Source organism: Thamnophis sirtalis, unplaced genomic scaffold (genome assembly GCF_051295495.1).
Source record: "Thamnophis sirtalis isolate CommonGarterSnake01/CBP01778 unplaced genomic scaffold, rThaSir2_p1.2 scaffold_3, whole genome shotgun sequence".
Lineage (NCBI taxonomy): Eukaryota > Metazoa > Chordata > Lepidosauria > Squamata > Natricidae > Thamnophis > Thamnophis sirtalis.
The window spans coordinates 116,655,960-116,672,941 of NW_028261383.1; the positions used below are offsets into that span (position 1 = coordinate 116,655,960).

Consider the following 16,982-nt stretch of genomic DNA (forward strand, 5'->3'; position numbering starts at 1 on the left):
TTCCATTGCATAAGAGACAGCAAAGTGAGGGCCACATTTCATAAGTTGAGAACTGCAGAAATGAATAAAACTTGGCATCTAATCATGTTAGACTTGACCCCAGGCCCTATTCTGTGCGGTCTTGTTTCACAATGCCCATTAGGAAAGATGGGACCTTGTTCCCTAAACAAACAACCCAATACTCATTTACAGACAATATTAATGCCTGGGGGCGTTGATACTTTATTGTACAGCATGTTGTATTTTGGAAGACACCTATACAGGTAGTCCTCAGCCTCCGACCACAATTGAGCCCAGCATTTCTGTTGTTAAGTGAGACATTTGTTAAGTGACCTTTGCCCAATTTTGCAACCTTTCTTGCCACAGTTGTTAAATAAATCACTGCAGTTGATAAGTTAGTAACCTAGTTGTTAAGCTTCCCCACTGACTTTGCTTGTCAGAAGGTCGCAGAATGTGATCACATCAATCAGTTGCCAAGCACCTGAATTTTGATCACATGCTCGAAGGGATGCTGCAAAGGTTGTAACTGTGAAAAACGGTCGTAAGTCACATTTTTAGTCCCATTGTAACTTTGAATGGTCACTAAATGAATGGTTGTAAATTGAGGACTACCTGCATTTCTAAACTTTGGGCCGATATGTGTCCTGATTACCTTCAGTTTGAATGTGATTGGTTGATTCTGAATACAGCCACATCCTTACTTATAAGGCAATGTTTTATTTTATTTTATTATTTTATTTTTTATTATTTTATTTTATTTTTTATTTTATTTTATTATTTCATTTCATTATTTCATTTTATTTTATTTTAATCAAGCATTAATTAGAAAACAGATATAATATGATTATGAATCATGAAATGAATACGAATATAAGGAGATATTAGGACAGGGATGGTCGGCACAGCTGGTGGGCTTATGCACGCCCCTTAAAAACCTCTTAGGAATGGGGAGAGGTTGACAATAGACAGTCTAAGGTTAAAGTTTTGATGGTTTGGGGAAGAAACCATCTTAGGTGTTAGGTAATGCATTTTGATCACATGATCGAAGGGATGCTGCAAAGGTCGTAACTGTGAAAAACGGTGACCACTCTATTACCGAAGTTGTATTTTCTGCAGCCAAGTTTGGAGTGTATCATACGTTTGTGTGTATACTACATTATTCTACCTTTTTATTATCATTTTCTTCCTAAAATATTTCAGTTTTTTAAAAATTATACATCTTATATGTTATATTAAAAGTCTATAAATAAAGCATGTAAAAATACCTTCTGCAAACTCCATGTGCCATCAAGAAGGGCACCTGGTCAGTAAACATGCATCTCCATCCATCTGCCCCAACTCTAACCCTGGATTCAGGGGTTACATCAGGGGTATCAAACTCAATTTCATTGAGGGCCACATCAGAGTTGTGTTTGATCTTGGGGGGCCTGGGTAAGCATGGATGGGGGGGATGTGGCCGGGTGGGCATGGCCAGCTCAACGTCACTCGTGTCGGGGGTGCCTTTGGTGGCCCAGGTGTCTCCAGGGGAGGAAGGGGAGACCAAGGAGAGTGCCAAACCCTTGTCCTCCTGAGCTCCATTTCCGGCACACTCCTCAATTACATAGTAATAAAAAAGAGGATTTTTTCGGCACATCCAAACAGTGAATGTGAATACCGAAGATACAATTTGACCTCTTCCTCACCAACACTTTTACTGATCTAACAATGTAACTCTTGGCATATGATTCATAATATCCCATGAGAGAAGACTCTCCATAGACAAAATTGAAGAATCATCTCTGGCTTGTAAGAAAAGGCCCAGTTCTTTCTCTTAAGGGAACATGCAAATGATACTCAGGTGATGGATAATTGGAATATTTGGATTGGCTGAACCAAACCGAGCATTAAATAGAGAGTAGCTTCACCAATGAGCTTGCCATAGGGGGGGAAATGTTAAGCAAATATGAAATTAGTGAAGCAGGAGAGTGTCTGTTTCAAAGTAAAGTAGTCTCTGTTTGTGTTCAGTTCTGGTATTCTGCAAACAGTAAAATTTAACCTACCTTGAGATGGTTTCGAAATTCCACCGGGCAGTTTTTCATGACTAGACTTGGATATAAATGAATTGATAAAAATATTCCTTTCCATTACCTGGAGAACAGAGAGAACCTCACAAACAATTTGATACTGATTTGGAAAGTTTATAAAACTTTGGGGGAATTGAAAATTAATTTAATTCAGAGGCTTCCTGGTAATTTATTCAATGAAAATATTGACTATTTAAATTATAATTGTATGATGAATCAGGAGTTTAGTAATTCTGGACGAGAGATCTAGTCTGCTTAACCCTTCTGGAAGTCACAGTTTAAAGCAGTTTGTATTTCATTACCCTCATAGTACTGAATTCAAGGCTGAAGGATCATCTCTAACAAGCTGACAAAAGGTGATGAAAGAAACACCTTAAGTCCTATTAGGGTTCAAAAACTATTTGCATTATTTGAAGGATGCCTCCTCCTGATTAAATCTGCTTGTCCATCAGATCAGGCATTAGAGGGGTCATGGGAGTCCATCTTTTAAGGAAAGAAGTAGACAAGGCCCTCAACCCTGTCAGCCCCACCACCTGTCAGTAAGATCCTTGTCCCTCTGGATGGCGAAAGCCTCCAGGACAGTGACTAGAGGGTGGATCCAGGCAATGATTAATATGTCACTAGAGGAGAGGTATTTCTGGAGGCTTTTCAGGAGACCTGGGTTTCCCTCCTCCTTAAAAAGCCATCACTGCCAGGACAACTTTCATCCAATTTCTTTTTTGGTCAATGTACAAAAACAAGAACTCATTTGAACCTAGAATCCAAAGGTAGAGATGTTGGTAAATAATTACCCTGCATTGATAACAGCAAAAGAACACATTGATTTAAAAAAAGGATCATGGAAAATATGTTATTTAAATGTGATTGGGGCTCCAGTTGCCTTCTTATTTCAGTCTTGTCTCATTGAAACCGTTTCTGGGAGTTTTGAAGAGGAAAATAACTCAGAAGAGGATGGAGCTGACATGGACAGGAGTTCTGCTTCTTCTCTGTATACTTTTCACCCTTTTCTCATATTTCCAAATGTACAAGAGAAAAGGGCAGCTGCCCCCTGGACCTGCTCCATGGCCTATTCTGGGGAACCTCTTTCAGCGAGATGTACTACCTTTGTATAAACATTCTCAAAAGGTAAGGCTAGTTAACTATTGTACTTCTTCAAAGTTTCTGACATTTGAAACATACTTATAGCTTTTTTAATTGTATTAGTTTGATTTATTTTATAAAGAACAATTTGATTTGTGGCTCATTTCTTAAAAGGGAATTATAATATAAAGTCACCTTGTAGCAATCTAATAAACCAGCAATGGAGGTTTCAAAGTTCATTAAAATATATAGTAACAAGAAAAACTTTAGAAAAAATAAATCTATGAGCCTCAAAATTGTATCATTTGAATTACCGGTAGCATCAAATTCACTGAAGCTTCCGTTTGATTCCAGATTGTTGAAATGCAGATACAACCACTGTCCTAATAAAGTTCATCTGGGCTGAAAAAATCCAGATGATAACTAGATGCCATCAAAGACATAACAGAAACACAAAGTCTTTCCTATAATATTATGGAAATCCAGTTCCTTGAAGCCCATTTAGGTAACCAGAGATGGTTTGTCTTCATGAATGGTGGCATTTTGTTCCTGCTTCCATCCTTCAAATGGATCAATTATTCTCTTCCATGCACAGTTTTTTTCCCCATCTGTAACCTTTTTTTGTAAAAATCAAATCAAATCAAATAGTCCATTAGTATACTTCTACTTCAGTGGCCCTCTGTAATATGATTCCTTGTACATAGTTGGAAGCACTCCTATATATTCTTTCCTTATATCTACATTCCATTCAGTCTGTTGGGAAATTGATGTACACTATATGTTATTATTTTTCATGAAATATGTTAATTTTGCATATACTTTTTGCAATACTTTTACATTCATGCTGAGATTTTTCACTTCTTTCCGTTTCATCTTAATCCATTTTGTCATGGCCTGTGCTTTCTTTATTTATAGCAATAGCACTTACAATTATATACTGTTTCACAGTGCTTTACAGCCCTCTCTAGTGGTTTACAGTCAGCACGTTGCCCCCAATAATTTGGGTCTCCATTTTACTAGTATAGTAGTATAGGGCTCAGGGAGGAAACCAGGGTGTCAAACTCGTGATAACACATTGTCATCATGTGAGGTATTGCAACTTTCCCCCCTTTGCTAAACCAGGAGTAGGCATTGCCAGCGCATGACACATCTGACCCGCAGGCCCCGTGGTATATGATTTCCTGCCTGAGCAGGGGGTTGGACTAGAGAACCTCCAAGATCTCTCCCAACTCTGATATTCTGTATTGCACTTAATATTTCTGTTTGCACTTAATAATCTTTGTAAACTGTCACCATTTATATTAACAAAATGCATTATATCCTTTCAAATTATTTAATCTTAAAGGGAAAAAAGCACTTTTCCCCACCCATTTCAAATAATTAAACTTTTCTGTAAAAACATTTCTAAAATCAGTAAGTTCTAATACATCCTTTTACAATATTCCTCTTAACATACATACTTTAAATTTTGTTTTCAATAATATTTCACAAGCTTTAAATATTACTCAAAATTATATATAGAGGAAAAAACAATTTCCAAACTCATTTTATAAACACAGCACAAGCTACATTAGAGCTTTCTTTCAATTACATAGATCAAACCAATAAAAATCCAACTAATTCCAATTAACTCATTAAATTTAAATCAGTCCTCCAAATTATCCTCGTAGAATAATTTTTTTCTTTTTGTATACATGCATTTATAGACTCAAAACTTTTCTTTAAGATAATACATCTTTTTATTTAATTGCCCCTTAACATAAATACTTGTTATTGTTGTTGTTTATTAGTTTTGTATGCTGCCCACTCCCGAAGGACTCCGGGTGGCATACACTTGCAGTACTATTTTACCATCCTTAAGAATAACTTAAGCATTATATAAAAAGAAAAAAAAACTACATTTTCAAAGTGTTATATTAACACTCTCTTTCAGTTACAAATATCAAACAGATAAATATCCATCCTGATTCCAATAGACTCATTAAATTTAAATCACTCCCTCCAGCTTATCTTCATAGTATAACTTTTCTTCTTCTCTAGAATGTCAATCAAGTAGTTATAAACTCTTTTTATCTAGGATTTTTCAATCTTGTTAATAACAATGAAGAAAATGTCCCAAACCTGTCTGCTAAGTTCTGGGTGATGTACGTATCTGTGACTCACCACAGTCCTTTGTTGATACAGTTCTTTGTGGTGGCTGAGCTGGAATGTCTTTAGCTGGGGTTGTCTCTGTTGCGTCCATTCCGGCTGGTTGCAGACAGAGGTTCCGAGATGGTCACACGGTTGATGTAGCAGCGCCACAACCTGCCATCTTTGAGTGCCACATTGTAGTAATGCAACCCAGTAACGTCCACTACCCAGGCAGGAATCCAGCAAGAGCTCCCAGCGTGGTTGTGGGCATAGACAAGGTCACCCAGTGAGAATGACTAGACCTGGCTGATCGAGTCTGCAGGGACCTTGGAGGAGTAATCTCAGTGCAGCCGGTTTAAGTTGGTCCATGGGCCATGACCCATTAGTAGTTTGGCTGGACTCCTGTTGGTGGTGGAGCTTGGTGTAACATGCTGGACCAGGAGGTACTCAGCTATCAGTGTTTGCCAGTCCCCTGGGTCCATCCTTGCCAGTGCTTCTTTTGCTGATCAGACCATCTGCTCAGCTTGCCCATTGCTAGCAATGGTGCAATCCAGTGGTGGGTTGTGGATCATGTCAAAACAGGTACACTGCACATGGGTAGCACACGCATGTGCAAGCCACCACCCTGCAACACCCAGCTGCTCGGCGGAGGAGGCTCAGGCTCCACATGATGTGCATGTGTGCTCATTTGCCTGGTCACGTTATAAACACTATATATAGGGTGGGTCAAATGAGCCACCATACCGGTATGGTGGCTGCTGCTCCCAGCTACTAGCGGTACAGCCATACTGGCCTGTACCTCCTGGAACCCATCACTAGTGCAATCAGGACATGACGAATGCCATGACAGCTTGAACTTGCTTGATATGAGCTATGGTTCGTTGTCCAAAACGAGGACGTCTAGTAGTCCATGGGTCACAAACAGCCTTTTAAGAGTCTTGATCATGGAGTTTGAGATGATCGATGTCATGAGTACCACCTCAAGCCATTTTGAATAAGCATCCCCACCACGATAAAAGTCTGTCCATGGAAAGGCCCTGAAAAGTTAATATGCATCCTCACCCAAGATGTCTTCGGTGCTTCTCACTCGTGTGCTGGAGTGAATGGGGGGGCTGGTTTTGACTCTTGGCAAGGCTGACAATATATGAAATCCAATCAGAAATGGCCTTGTCTCAGTTGGGCCACCAGACATAAATGCGGGTGAGTGCCTTCATCCACGCCATTCCTAGGTGGCCTATATGAAGAGCTTCCAAAACTGGCTGCTGCCTCTGGGGTACCAGCACACAACTCCTCCAGAGTAGGCAGCCCCATTGAGCGGACAGCTCATGTTGCTGGGATGTGGAAGGGAAGGAACTTTGTGCTAATTGGCCCATTTGGCCACTCCCTCCACACCCAGTTGAGCACCTGGGCAATGACATGATCCTTGGCAGAGTGTGTAGCGATCTCAGTATCTTTCTTACTTGTTTAACAATTTTTTAAAAATCCTCAAAATGGCACAGATCTTCAAAGGATTAACAGGCTATGGCTAAATAAAATCTTTTCTAGATTAATAAAGATTAATAATCCTTAAAAGTGATTAAGAAATCAAAGACACAACTATTTGAAAAATAAATTCCAAAAATTGCTGCTTTTCAAATAAAGTGATTTCAGCATTCCCCCTTCAGCTGCTAATTTACCATGTTCTGAAGCTCATCTCCTGAAGCTAACTTGCTGACTGTTGCTGTATGGAGGATCGATGATTCTAGAACTCTCCCTAACCCAGGAGAGTCATATAAACTAAAGTAATGCTGGTTTCTTTTTTCTTTTTTTTTTTGACAATTCTTTTATTTTTTTATTACATAGACAACAATGGGAAAAAGAGAAGAAGAAAAAAAAGGGGGGGAAAAACCCCATCATCATATACAATATGTCATTTGATCAGAGGTGCATCCCTACTAATTTTATACGTCCCATATCTCTCTGTTGTATATTTAATAAACACCACAATAAGCTAGGGTTTAAAAAAAAGGGGGGGGGAAGGAGGGGGAAGTCAAAAAGGACAAAAAAGACAAAAAAGACAAAAAGGTCCAAAAAAGAAGGGGGAGGGAAAAAAAGGAAAAAAAAACCATCATCACATGCAGCATGTCGTTTGGTTACAGTTGTTTTAACATCTGCATCTTCAAATAATATTTACCGTCTCAGATATTCCATCTAATATAACTAAAGGCCTCATTTTCATTCTACAATATATATTCAGTTAACATTGGCATTATTTCCCCCCAGAAAGTATACTTCTATTCATTGTTAACCTTGCATTTCACACCTTCAAACAAAGATCTTATTCCTTCATTTTTCAACAAGGCATCGCTGCCTGTATATACCAGTTTTCATTTGTTCCCCTATTAAAATTGTTTCATCAGCAGCAAAGTATCATTATAGTAAGTTCCTAACCTTATACATTATATCACCAGACCTTATATTAATTCTTCATTGTATCATTGTTAGATTATTTCACAGCATAATTATATCATCATTTACTTTTTTCACTTAAAGCATAAGTATATCATTTTTCATTTCCAAAATTTTTTTTCCCCCTTAGCCACCGATAAAACAAGTCCCACATCTTATAAAATTGTTCATCCTCTTGTTCTCTAATTTCAAATGGCAATTTACTCATTTCGGCACAGTCCATTATTTTTCGGATAACTTCTTCCTCTTTTGGTATTGTTTCGTTTTTCCAGTTTTTTGCAAATACAATTCTGGCTGCTGTTAATACATTTACAATCAGATATTTTAAGTCTTTGTTGTAGGTTTCTGGTATGATTCCCAATAAAAAGATCTCTGGTTTAAAGTCTATTTGTTTGTGTGTCATTTTCTCCAACCACATGTGGATTTTAGTCCAGTATCTTTTAGCTTCAGTACAAGTCCACCACATGTGGTAGTATGAGCCAGGTATCTGGTGACATTTCCAACACTTTTCTGATTTATTCTTGAACATTCTTGCGATTCTGGTCGGGGGTAGGTGCCACCTGTAAAACATCTTATACAAATTTTCTCTATATGCAGTAGACATTGTCATTTTATAATTTTGAGACCACAATTTCTGCCAGTTCTCTAAGTCAATCCCATTCCTAAAGTTTTTTCTCCAGGCTATCATGGTTTCTTTAACTTGTTCTTCATGCAATTTAAACTCCAATAAATATCCATATAGTTTTTTAATTACTTTTTCATCAGTACCTGTTAGAATTTTGTCTAACTCAGTCATTTTGTTATAAAGACCTTTAGTTTTTCTATCTTCATTATATCTAGATTGTATCTGTACATATGAATACCAGTTCATTTCCATCCCTTCTTGCTTCAACTCTTGACTAGATTTGAGCTCACCCTCTATATTCAATTATTCTGTATATCTAACTGTTTGTTCCTTTTTATATATTATCGGATACGAAAATGCTTCAATTGTTGATATCCAGACTGGAATTTTTAAATAATGTAATCTTTTAACCTTTTCCCAGTTTAACAACAACGCCTCCTTTATGTAATGTCTTCTAAAATAACCATGTGATTTAGTTCCCTTATACCATAAGAAAGCATGCCATCCCAACAGCAAATCGTGACCTTCTACATTCAATAGTCTAGAGTTTTTTAATGATATCCACTCCTTAATCCACATCAAGTTTGCTGCCTGATAGTATAGCTCCCAATCTGGTAACCCGAAACCTCCTCTTGATCTAACATCTTGTAGTAATTTAAGTTTTATTCTAGCTTTTTTCCCTTGCCAAATAAATTTCAAAACTATTTTATTTAAATCTTGAAAAAAATCCTTACCCAATCTGATTGGGATTGTCTGAAACAGATATAGAATTCTAGGTAAAATGTTCATTTTAATTGTAGAGATTCTTCCCATCATTGATAAATGTAAGTTTTCCCATTTCTCCAAGTCGATTGCTATTTGTCGTTTTAATCTGGTATAGTTATCCTCTTTAAGAGTGCTACATCTAGGTGATAGATATATCCCCAAATATTTGACCTTACTTGTGTTTTGAATCTGCAACATTTCTGACAACTCTTCCTTTTGTGTTGTTGGGATATTCTTTGTCATGATCTTTGTTTTATCTTTGTTTATTTTCAAGCCTGCTACTTCTCCATATTCCTCTATTCTTTCTAGCAATTTGGGTGCGGTTTCTAATGGATCTTCAAGAATAAAGACTAAATCGTCTGCGAAAGCTTGCAATTTATACTCTTCTCTCTTTATTTTCATTCCTCTTATTTCTTCTTCTTCTCTGATCTTTCTATTTAAGACCTCTAGTGTTAGGACAAAGAGTAGCGGTGATAGTGGGCAGCCTTGTCTTGTACCTCTCTTTATTTCAATAGGATCTGTTAGTTCTCCCTTTACCATTATCTTTGCTACTAGTTTCTGGTATATCATTCGTATAGTTTGGATGAATTTCTTGCCAAAGTTCATCTGCTCCAGTTGCAAAAACATAAATTGCCAATTCACATTGTCAAAGGCCTTCTGCGCATCGAGGAACATCAGTGCCAATTGTTTTTCAGGATGGGCCTCATAGTATTCCAAGGTATTCAAAATCATTCTTATATTGTCTTTAATTTGTCTTTTAGGTAAAAAGCCATTTTGATCTTAATGGATGAAGCCATTTAAATATTTTTTAAGTCTCTCAGCTAGTATAGATGCAAATAGCTTGTAGTCTGAATTTAATAAAGAAATTGGTCTATAATTCTTGATTTGTGTTAAATCAGTCTCTTCCTTGGGTAGTAGTGTGATATACGCTTCTGACCATGACTTCGGTATTTGGCTCTCAGACATCACTTCATTCATGACTTGTAGGAGTGGGAGGGTCAATATTTCTTCAAATGTTCTGTAGAATTCCACAGGTAGTCCATCTGGTCCTGGAGCTTTCCCATTGTTTTGTTTTTTAAGTGCCTCTGTTAGCTCCATCATTGTCATTTTACTTTCTAACATTGTTCTAGTTTCATCTGGTACCTGGGGGAGATTGGCATCTTGTAGGTACTTTTTAACTCGTCCCTCCTCCACCTTCTCTTGTTCATAGAGTTTAACATAATAGTCTTGTATAATTTTTTTTTTTCAGTGTTTCCATACTGAATTTCTCCTTGTTTATCTCTTAGTTGAAGTATTTTCTTTGTTTCTCTCTCTTTTCTGATCTTATATGCCAACCACCTGCCTGGCTTGTTCGCATTTTCAAAATAATTCTGTTTGGCACCTCTAATTTTTTGTGGCAGTTCTTCCTTTTCTAATAGGTCCATTTTGTGTTTAGTTATGTCCATTTTTATTTTAACATCTTTTTTTTGTGGTGCTCTCTGTAGTTCTCTTTCAAGTATTTTATAGTCATTGTCTAGAGCTTTATGCATTTGTCTTTTCTTTGAGTTTCTCTTCCTTGTGTAGTCTATTGTCAAACCTCTGATAACAGCCTTCATTGTATCCCAGAGATTCTGCAACGACGTATCTTCTTTCCTATTTTCTTTAAGGAAAAGGACTAGCTCTTTTTCCATTTTTTGTACAAACTCTTTTTCTTTCAATATAGTGTTATTTAGTGTCCATCTAGATCTTGCCCTTTGGCCTTTCCATTTAATTAAAATTGGATTGTGGTCCGCCCAGGTACTTGCTTCAATCTCAATTTCTTTTATGTTGGAGCTCAACTCCGCTGAGACCCATATCATATCTATTCTAGAGAATGAAGAATGTCTATTTGAGTAGAAAGTATATTGTTCTTTTTTAGCATTTCTTTCTCTCCATATATATTTTAGATTTAGTTCATCTGTCATCCTAAAGAAAGATTTCGGCAGAGGCTTCCTATTTAATTTTTTTGTTTTATGTGTTTTATAGTCCATATTTTGATTCACAATGCCATTAAAGTCTCCCATCATACAAATATCAGCATAGTCTAATTCCAGAACTTTTTTGTGTAGTTTTTTGTAAAATTCATCTTGTTTTTCATTGGGGGCATAGATTCCAATTAGGAGTGTCTTTTTGGTATCCATAATTTCCACCATCAAAATTCTTCCCTCTTCCTCTGCATAGACTACTTTTGCTGGGATGTTGCCTTTAATATAAAAGACCACTCCTCTTTTCTTACAGTTTGCCAATGATGAAAACATTTTCCCAAGCTTTGGTTGGGTTAATAAATGTTCATAATTCTTTTGAATATGTACTTCTTGCAGACAAATTATGTCAAGTTGTAATTTCTCTAATTTATGGAATACTTTCTTCCTTTTAGTTGCCGAATTAAGTCCATTAATGTTAATTGTAATCATTTTTCTTTCTTCCATGTTTATACTTTATATACGGGATTTATCGTTCTAGAAGATCTAGGTTCTCGTTTTTCTTTGCGGCTTCCATTCCCTGTCGCCCCTTCTTTCTCACTTCCACCTACTGCTCCTTCTATTTTTTCGGTCGCGGTTACAGGTGATTCCAGTATTTGTACCGCTGAATCGTCTTTCCCAGCTTTCTCAGACATTTCTCTAAAGTATTCTTCGTAGAAAGCTTCTGCCTTCTCAGTTGTATCTATCCTGTGTCTTTGTCCTTGCCAAGTACATAGTAAACCTTCCGGTATGAGCCATCTGTAGTTAACACCTTTTTTAATCAATACTTTAGTCAGAAATTGGTATTCTCTTCTCCTCTCTCTCACCTCTCTTGGAATTTGTTTGAGTACTACAATCTCCTTACCTTTATATTCTAATTTTCTATCTCTCAATTTCTGTAAGATTTGTGATTTAATTGTTTTCTTAGTAAATCTTACATGCACTTCCCTTGGGAGAGCATTTCTCATTGCATATCTTGTGTATACTCTAAAGCTCTCATCAATAATTTCTATTATTTTGTCCTGGGACATCTCCAGAACATCTATCAAAATATTTGAAATTATCTGAGCTAAGTCCTCTCATTTTTCTTCTTCTATGTTTTGAAATCTTAAGAAAAATTCAGACCTGTCCATCTCCCATCTTAATATTCCACTGCTCTCTCTTTCTACATCACTTAGTCTAATCTCTAGCTTCTCGGTTTTCTTTTCTCCTTCTTGAATTTTATTTTCAATTTTTTGAATTCTGTCTTCGTATTTCAGCATCCAGTTGTGTATACTTTCTACTTTTCCTTCCATATTATCGACTTTTTGCACTATGCTTTGATTTTGTTGTTCCATTACCTCCATTTTTTTTACAAGAGTGTCTAGCTTGCTATCTTTACTGTCGATTCCTGCTTGCATTTTCTGCATCATTTGTATAAGTGTTTCAAAATTGGCTTCCTTCTCTTTTTCCTGCTGGGACATCATCTGTGTTGTCCTCTGGCCTCCCGCAGGTGAGGAGGCAGAGGTTGATGTAGAGCCAAAAGCAGCTGCTTTTCTACTCATAGCCAATTAGTATTAGAGGGTGGAGGATTATAAGTATGGTGGATGAAGTACGTAAAGTACACAGAGGAGAGGAGGAAAAGATAAGAAAAGGGGAGAAAAAAAGAAAGGAAAAGAAAAGGGAGAAGGGAGGGAAAGGGAAAGAAAGAAAAAGGAACTTTTCCAACTATTTTGTTCGAAATTTAAATTGGATCATCTGTTGATGTCCAATTTCTTCAGAGAGGAAAGAAATGAAGTAAGAATACAAAAGAAGATATATATATATATATATATATATATATATATATATATATATATATATATATATATATATATATATATATATATATATATATATATATATATATATATATATATATATATATATATATATATATATATATATATATATATATATATATATATATATATATATATATATATATATATATATATACAGGTTCGATTCCCAAAAACTTGGGTATGGCTAGCTGATGAGAGCTAAATAGCTTGAAATAGATCTATACTAGTCTCCCTTTATTTATTTATCAGCATAAATATATATATATATATATATATATATATATATATATATATATATATATATATATATATATATATATATATATATATATATATATATATATATATATATATATATATATATATATATAGTTGTTTGGGTTTTCTCCCGTGTAGAATTGGAGATGTCTTGGCGATGTTTCGACGAAGTCTCATTCGTCATCTTCAGGCGGCTTCAGACTACTTCAGGTTTTGTGTTTCCAGGAGCCTACTGTCCTATATATAAATAAGAAAATGTAAAATAGTAAAAAAAAAAAAAAAGGAGACCCCCCCCCTTCCAAAAAGGGAAGGAGAGGTGCTTCAGCTACAAGTGGGAAAAAGAAAAAGCAAAAAAAAAATGTAAATAGTCAAGGGGTCAAAAAGAATGATACAAAGGTTAAAAAGAATGATCAAAACAGGGGGAAAAAAGTAAAAGATCAAAAAGTCAATAGTGATGATCAAAAAAGAAAAAAATCAGTGTCGATGTCTCCACAGCAGATGGTGTGAAAATGGTGTTGAGAGATGAAAGAATGCCAACAAGCTAAAACAGATAATTTTTTCCGGACTCTTTTTTCCCCCCCTAAGATAAAAGTCTTTCCAAGGTCATTATCAGCTCTGCTGTTTTGTCTAGCAAGTTTCCAGCTGCGTAAATACGTAAATCAAATGCATTACAGGGGGGATTTTGATAACAAAGTTCAAGTCCACAAGATGGCAGTGTTAGCTTGTAATTTGTAGTTTATAGCTTGCTTTAGCCTGTTCCGTGGCGTTTGTTAATTACTAATTGTTAAAATACATCAAGAAGGCTAAAAGAAAACGGGGGGAAAAAGCCACAGATCTTCAGAGCACTTTAAGTTTAAAATTCAATGTCCCCATTAGGTTCAAAGTTAAAAATATCAACAACAAAAAAGAGGAACAGAAGAGGCTGATTTAAATTACAAGAAAGTCCAGCCCGGCTTCCAAAGATAAGAAAAAACGAACAGAAAAATAAACTTCAAAATGGCAACATTTATCCTCGCCGCTTTTCTCACTAATCAGCCTTATTTTAAACTAAGTTTCCAAATTTAGGATGTTCTCTTTCCAACAAGAAAAAAAGATTTAAAACTCACACCAAACGACATGCTTAAATTCACTCTGTCTCTGGGCTTTTGCAGTTGTAGTCAGCATCGGCTGATCCGGAAATCACTGGATTAGGAGGGCTTTCCTTAGGTTCCCAGAGATTTTGCGAACATCTCTGGGACCACTGGAGTTCCCACCACGTCACTGTCTCTACGGGACAGCTTAGATTCAAACGAATCGTCCAAAAATAACCCCGGTATAGATAGTCTCTCAGGAACTGCCTGAAAGTCTGTCTTCTCACTGCTAAGCCCCGCCTTCTCCAGTAATGCTGGTTTCTTCTGTTTGTAAGTTGAGCGACAATCTAGAGAAAAATCCTTCTCAGGGAGCCCCAATGATCTCTCCCTGGGTGTGTTGTCGGTTGGTCATCTTCACCAGAAGTCCCAAGGCCTGTCCTTAACACAACAAATAATCACTTGACCAACTTTAAGAAGCTCTCACCAAAATAGTTTTCAAGCTTAGTTTTACCTTTGTAACAGATAACTTTTTTTGATAATGGTAAAAATAAAACTTCTGCATTTTGGTCCTTTTGTGCTAGTATGTTAGAAGTATAACCAAAGCAGAGTTTTATTTGGAGCAGCCGAAAGCTATTCTCTGCAAGCTAGGTTTGTATTTGTATTTGTATTTTATTAATATTTATAGGCCGCCCTTTTCCCCGCGGGGACTCAGGGCGGCTTACATAAAATAGGGAGGGGGGGTGTAAACAATAAACATAAAACAATACATAAGAGTAAAATAGTACACAACATTCATTCTTCATTCGGGTGGGGACAGATTGTGATCTTATCCCCAGGCCTGACGGGATAGCCAGGTCTTGAGGGCTGTGCGGAAGGTCTGGACTGTGGTGAGGGTACGAATCTCCACAGGGAGATCGTTCCAAAGGGTCGGAGCTGCTACTGAAAAGGCCCTCCTCCGTGTAGTTGCCAGTCGACACTGACTGGCGGATGGTATTCGGAGGAGGCCCAATCTATGTGATCTTATAGGTCGTAGGGAGGTAATTGGCAGGAGGCGGTCTCTCAAGTACGCAGATCCACTACCATGGAGGGCTTTATAGGTGGTGAGTAGCACCTTGAAGCGCACCTGGAGATCAACAGGTAGCCAGTGCAGCTCGCGGAAGATAAGTGTTATGTGGGCGAACCGAGGTGCGCCCACAATCACTCGCACGGCCGCATTCTGGACTAGCTGAAGTCGCCGGATGCTCTTCAAGGGCAGCCCCATGTAGAGCACATTGCAGTATTCCAGCCTAGAGGTCACAAGGGCCCGAGTGACTGTTGTGAGAGCCTCCCGGTTCAGGTAGGGTCGCAACTGGCGTACCAGGCGAACCTGGGCAAATGCCCCCCTGGTCACTGTGGTTCTATAATCCACAGATACCCACAAAGGCCAACATAACATGGCCTATCACTTACCTGGTAGGAGATATATATCATGTACTGGATCATAATTATATTGAAGTATTTTATAGGTATTAACAGTTATTGAAGCTCTGGCAAATTTAAGAAGTATTTCAAAAATACTGTTGGAAGAAATGCCCTTCTGGGTTCAGTTCCAAGTAGGGAAAAAGACACTGGAAAACATGGAGGCTGCTTGGAAAGATGGTTTAATGGTGGACAGGATCACATGGCTTGAGCTCCTGAACAGAAAAGGGAGGAGATGCTGAGAGTGCCTTGGTCTTATGTCCTATCTGGGTCCCACCCCAGAGCTTCCCATTCCTGTGTAAGAAATGCATTCTGATTGGTGGTCACACTCCCAAGGGTTGGGGTAGGGGTGGGGTCTAAGCTAACTTTGTAGGCTGTCCTGAGAACCAAGCTTGTTTGCATTGCTGGCTGATGTAATTTTCCCAGGTGCTTTGTAGTGAGTTTCTGGTTGCTAGATGGGTATGCCTGAAGGGGGTGGATCTTTGTTATATAGAATAGACTGGCTCAGGCCTTAATGGCCCATTGACAAAGGTGTGGGGAAGCTGAGTTTCTGACTCCCTTTTAAAGGAAATATTCTGCTCTTTTAATATTTCCTAAAATATTTCATTATTTTGTTGGGGGGTTTTAACTTCCTACAATACTTTATAATAATTTCACCAAACATGCTTTGTCACCTAATTAACTGAATTTTCATCTAATTCTGTCCTTAGCTTGCTGAGAAATATGGACCTATATTTACTGTCTGGCATGGATCAACACCAATGGTTGTTCTTTGTGGGTACGCCGTGGTAAAAGATGCTTTGGTAGATCATTCAGAAGAATTTGGTGGGAGAACTAAAATGCCTGCTCATAAGCAATTGTTCCAAAATAAAGGTTGATCCCTTTTCATTTCCTCATTAGTTACTGTTTTCTTTAATTTTCTGTAAAAATTGTCTGAATGCCATTAATAATATTGATAGTTGTGAAAGATTCACTTGAAATGTCTTGTCATTGAACAAATCTCTCCAGAATTTTCACTCAAAGCACAAATGACTAGACTCAAATGATCATATTTCAGAAAGATTGTCCAAAGGCTTAGCTCTCTAGAGAGAGTTGTAATTGTGGGAAGTGTGGTAGGAAGGAGAGTTGATGGAATTAGGTAGGAATGATAAGCATATCAAAGTCCTCAAGAACTAGGTTGGAGAGAGGTTGTAATGGACAAAATCTATGTGGTTGCTTATAATTTACAGTGACATTATGGAACATAAAGAAGCAACCAAATAAGAGAGCAAGTGGAAGGTACT

General features: G+C 37.3%; 1 protein-coding gene across 1 annotated transcript in view; it reads left to right on the forward strand.

Annotated features, from left to right (window-relative positions):
- Positions 1-2,922: 2,922 nt before the first annotated feature.
- LOC148048118 (cytochrome P450 2C20-like) overlaps positions 2,923-16,982 on the forward strand; it is a 32,398-nt gene continuing 18,338 nt past the window's right edge. The window contains exons 1-2 of the mRNA XM_087709797.1: positions 2,923-3,188; positions 16,410-16,572. Of these exons, the coding sequence (XP_087565923.1) occupies positions 3,015-3,188; positions 16,410-16,572 (337 nt within the window). The 5' untranslated portion in view covers positions 2,923-3,014. The remainder of the gene's footprint in view (positions 3,189-16,409; positions 16,573-16,982) is intronic.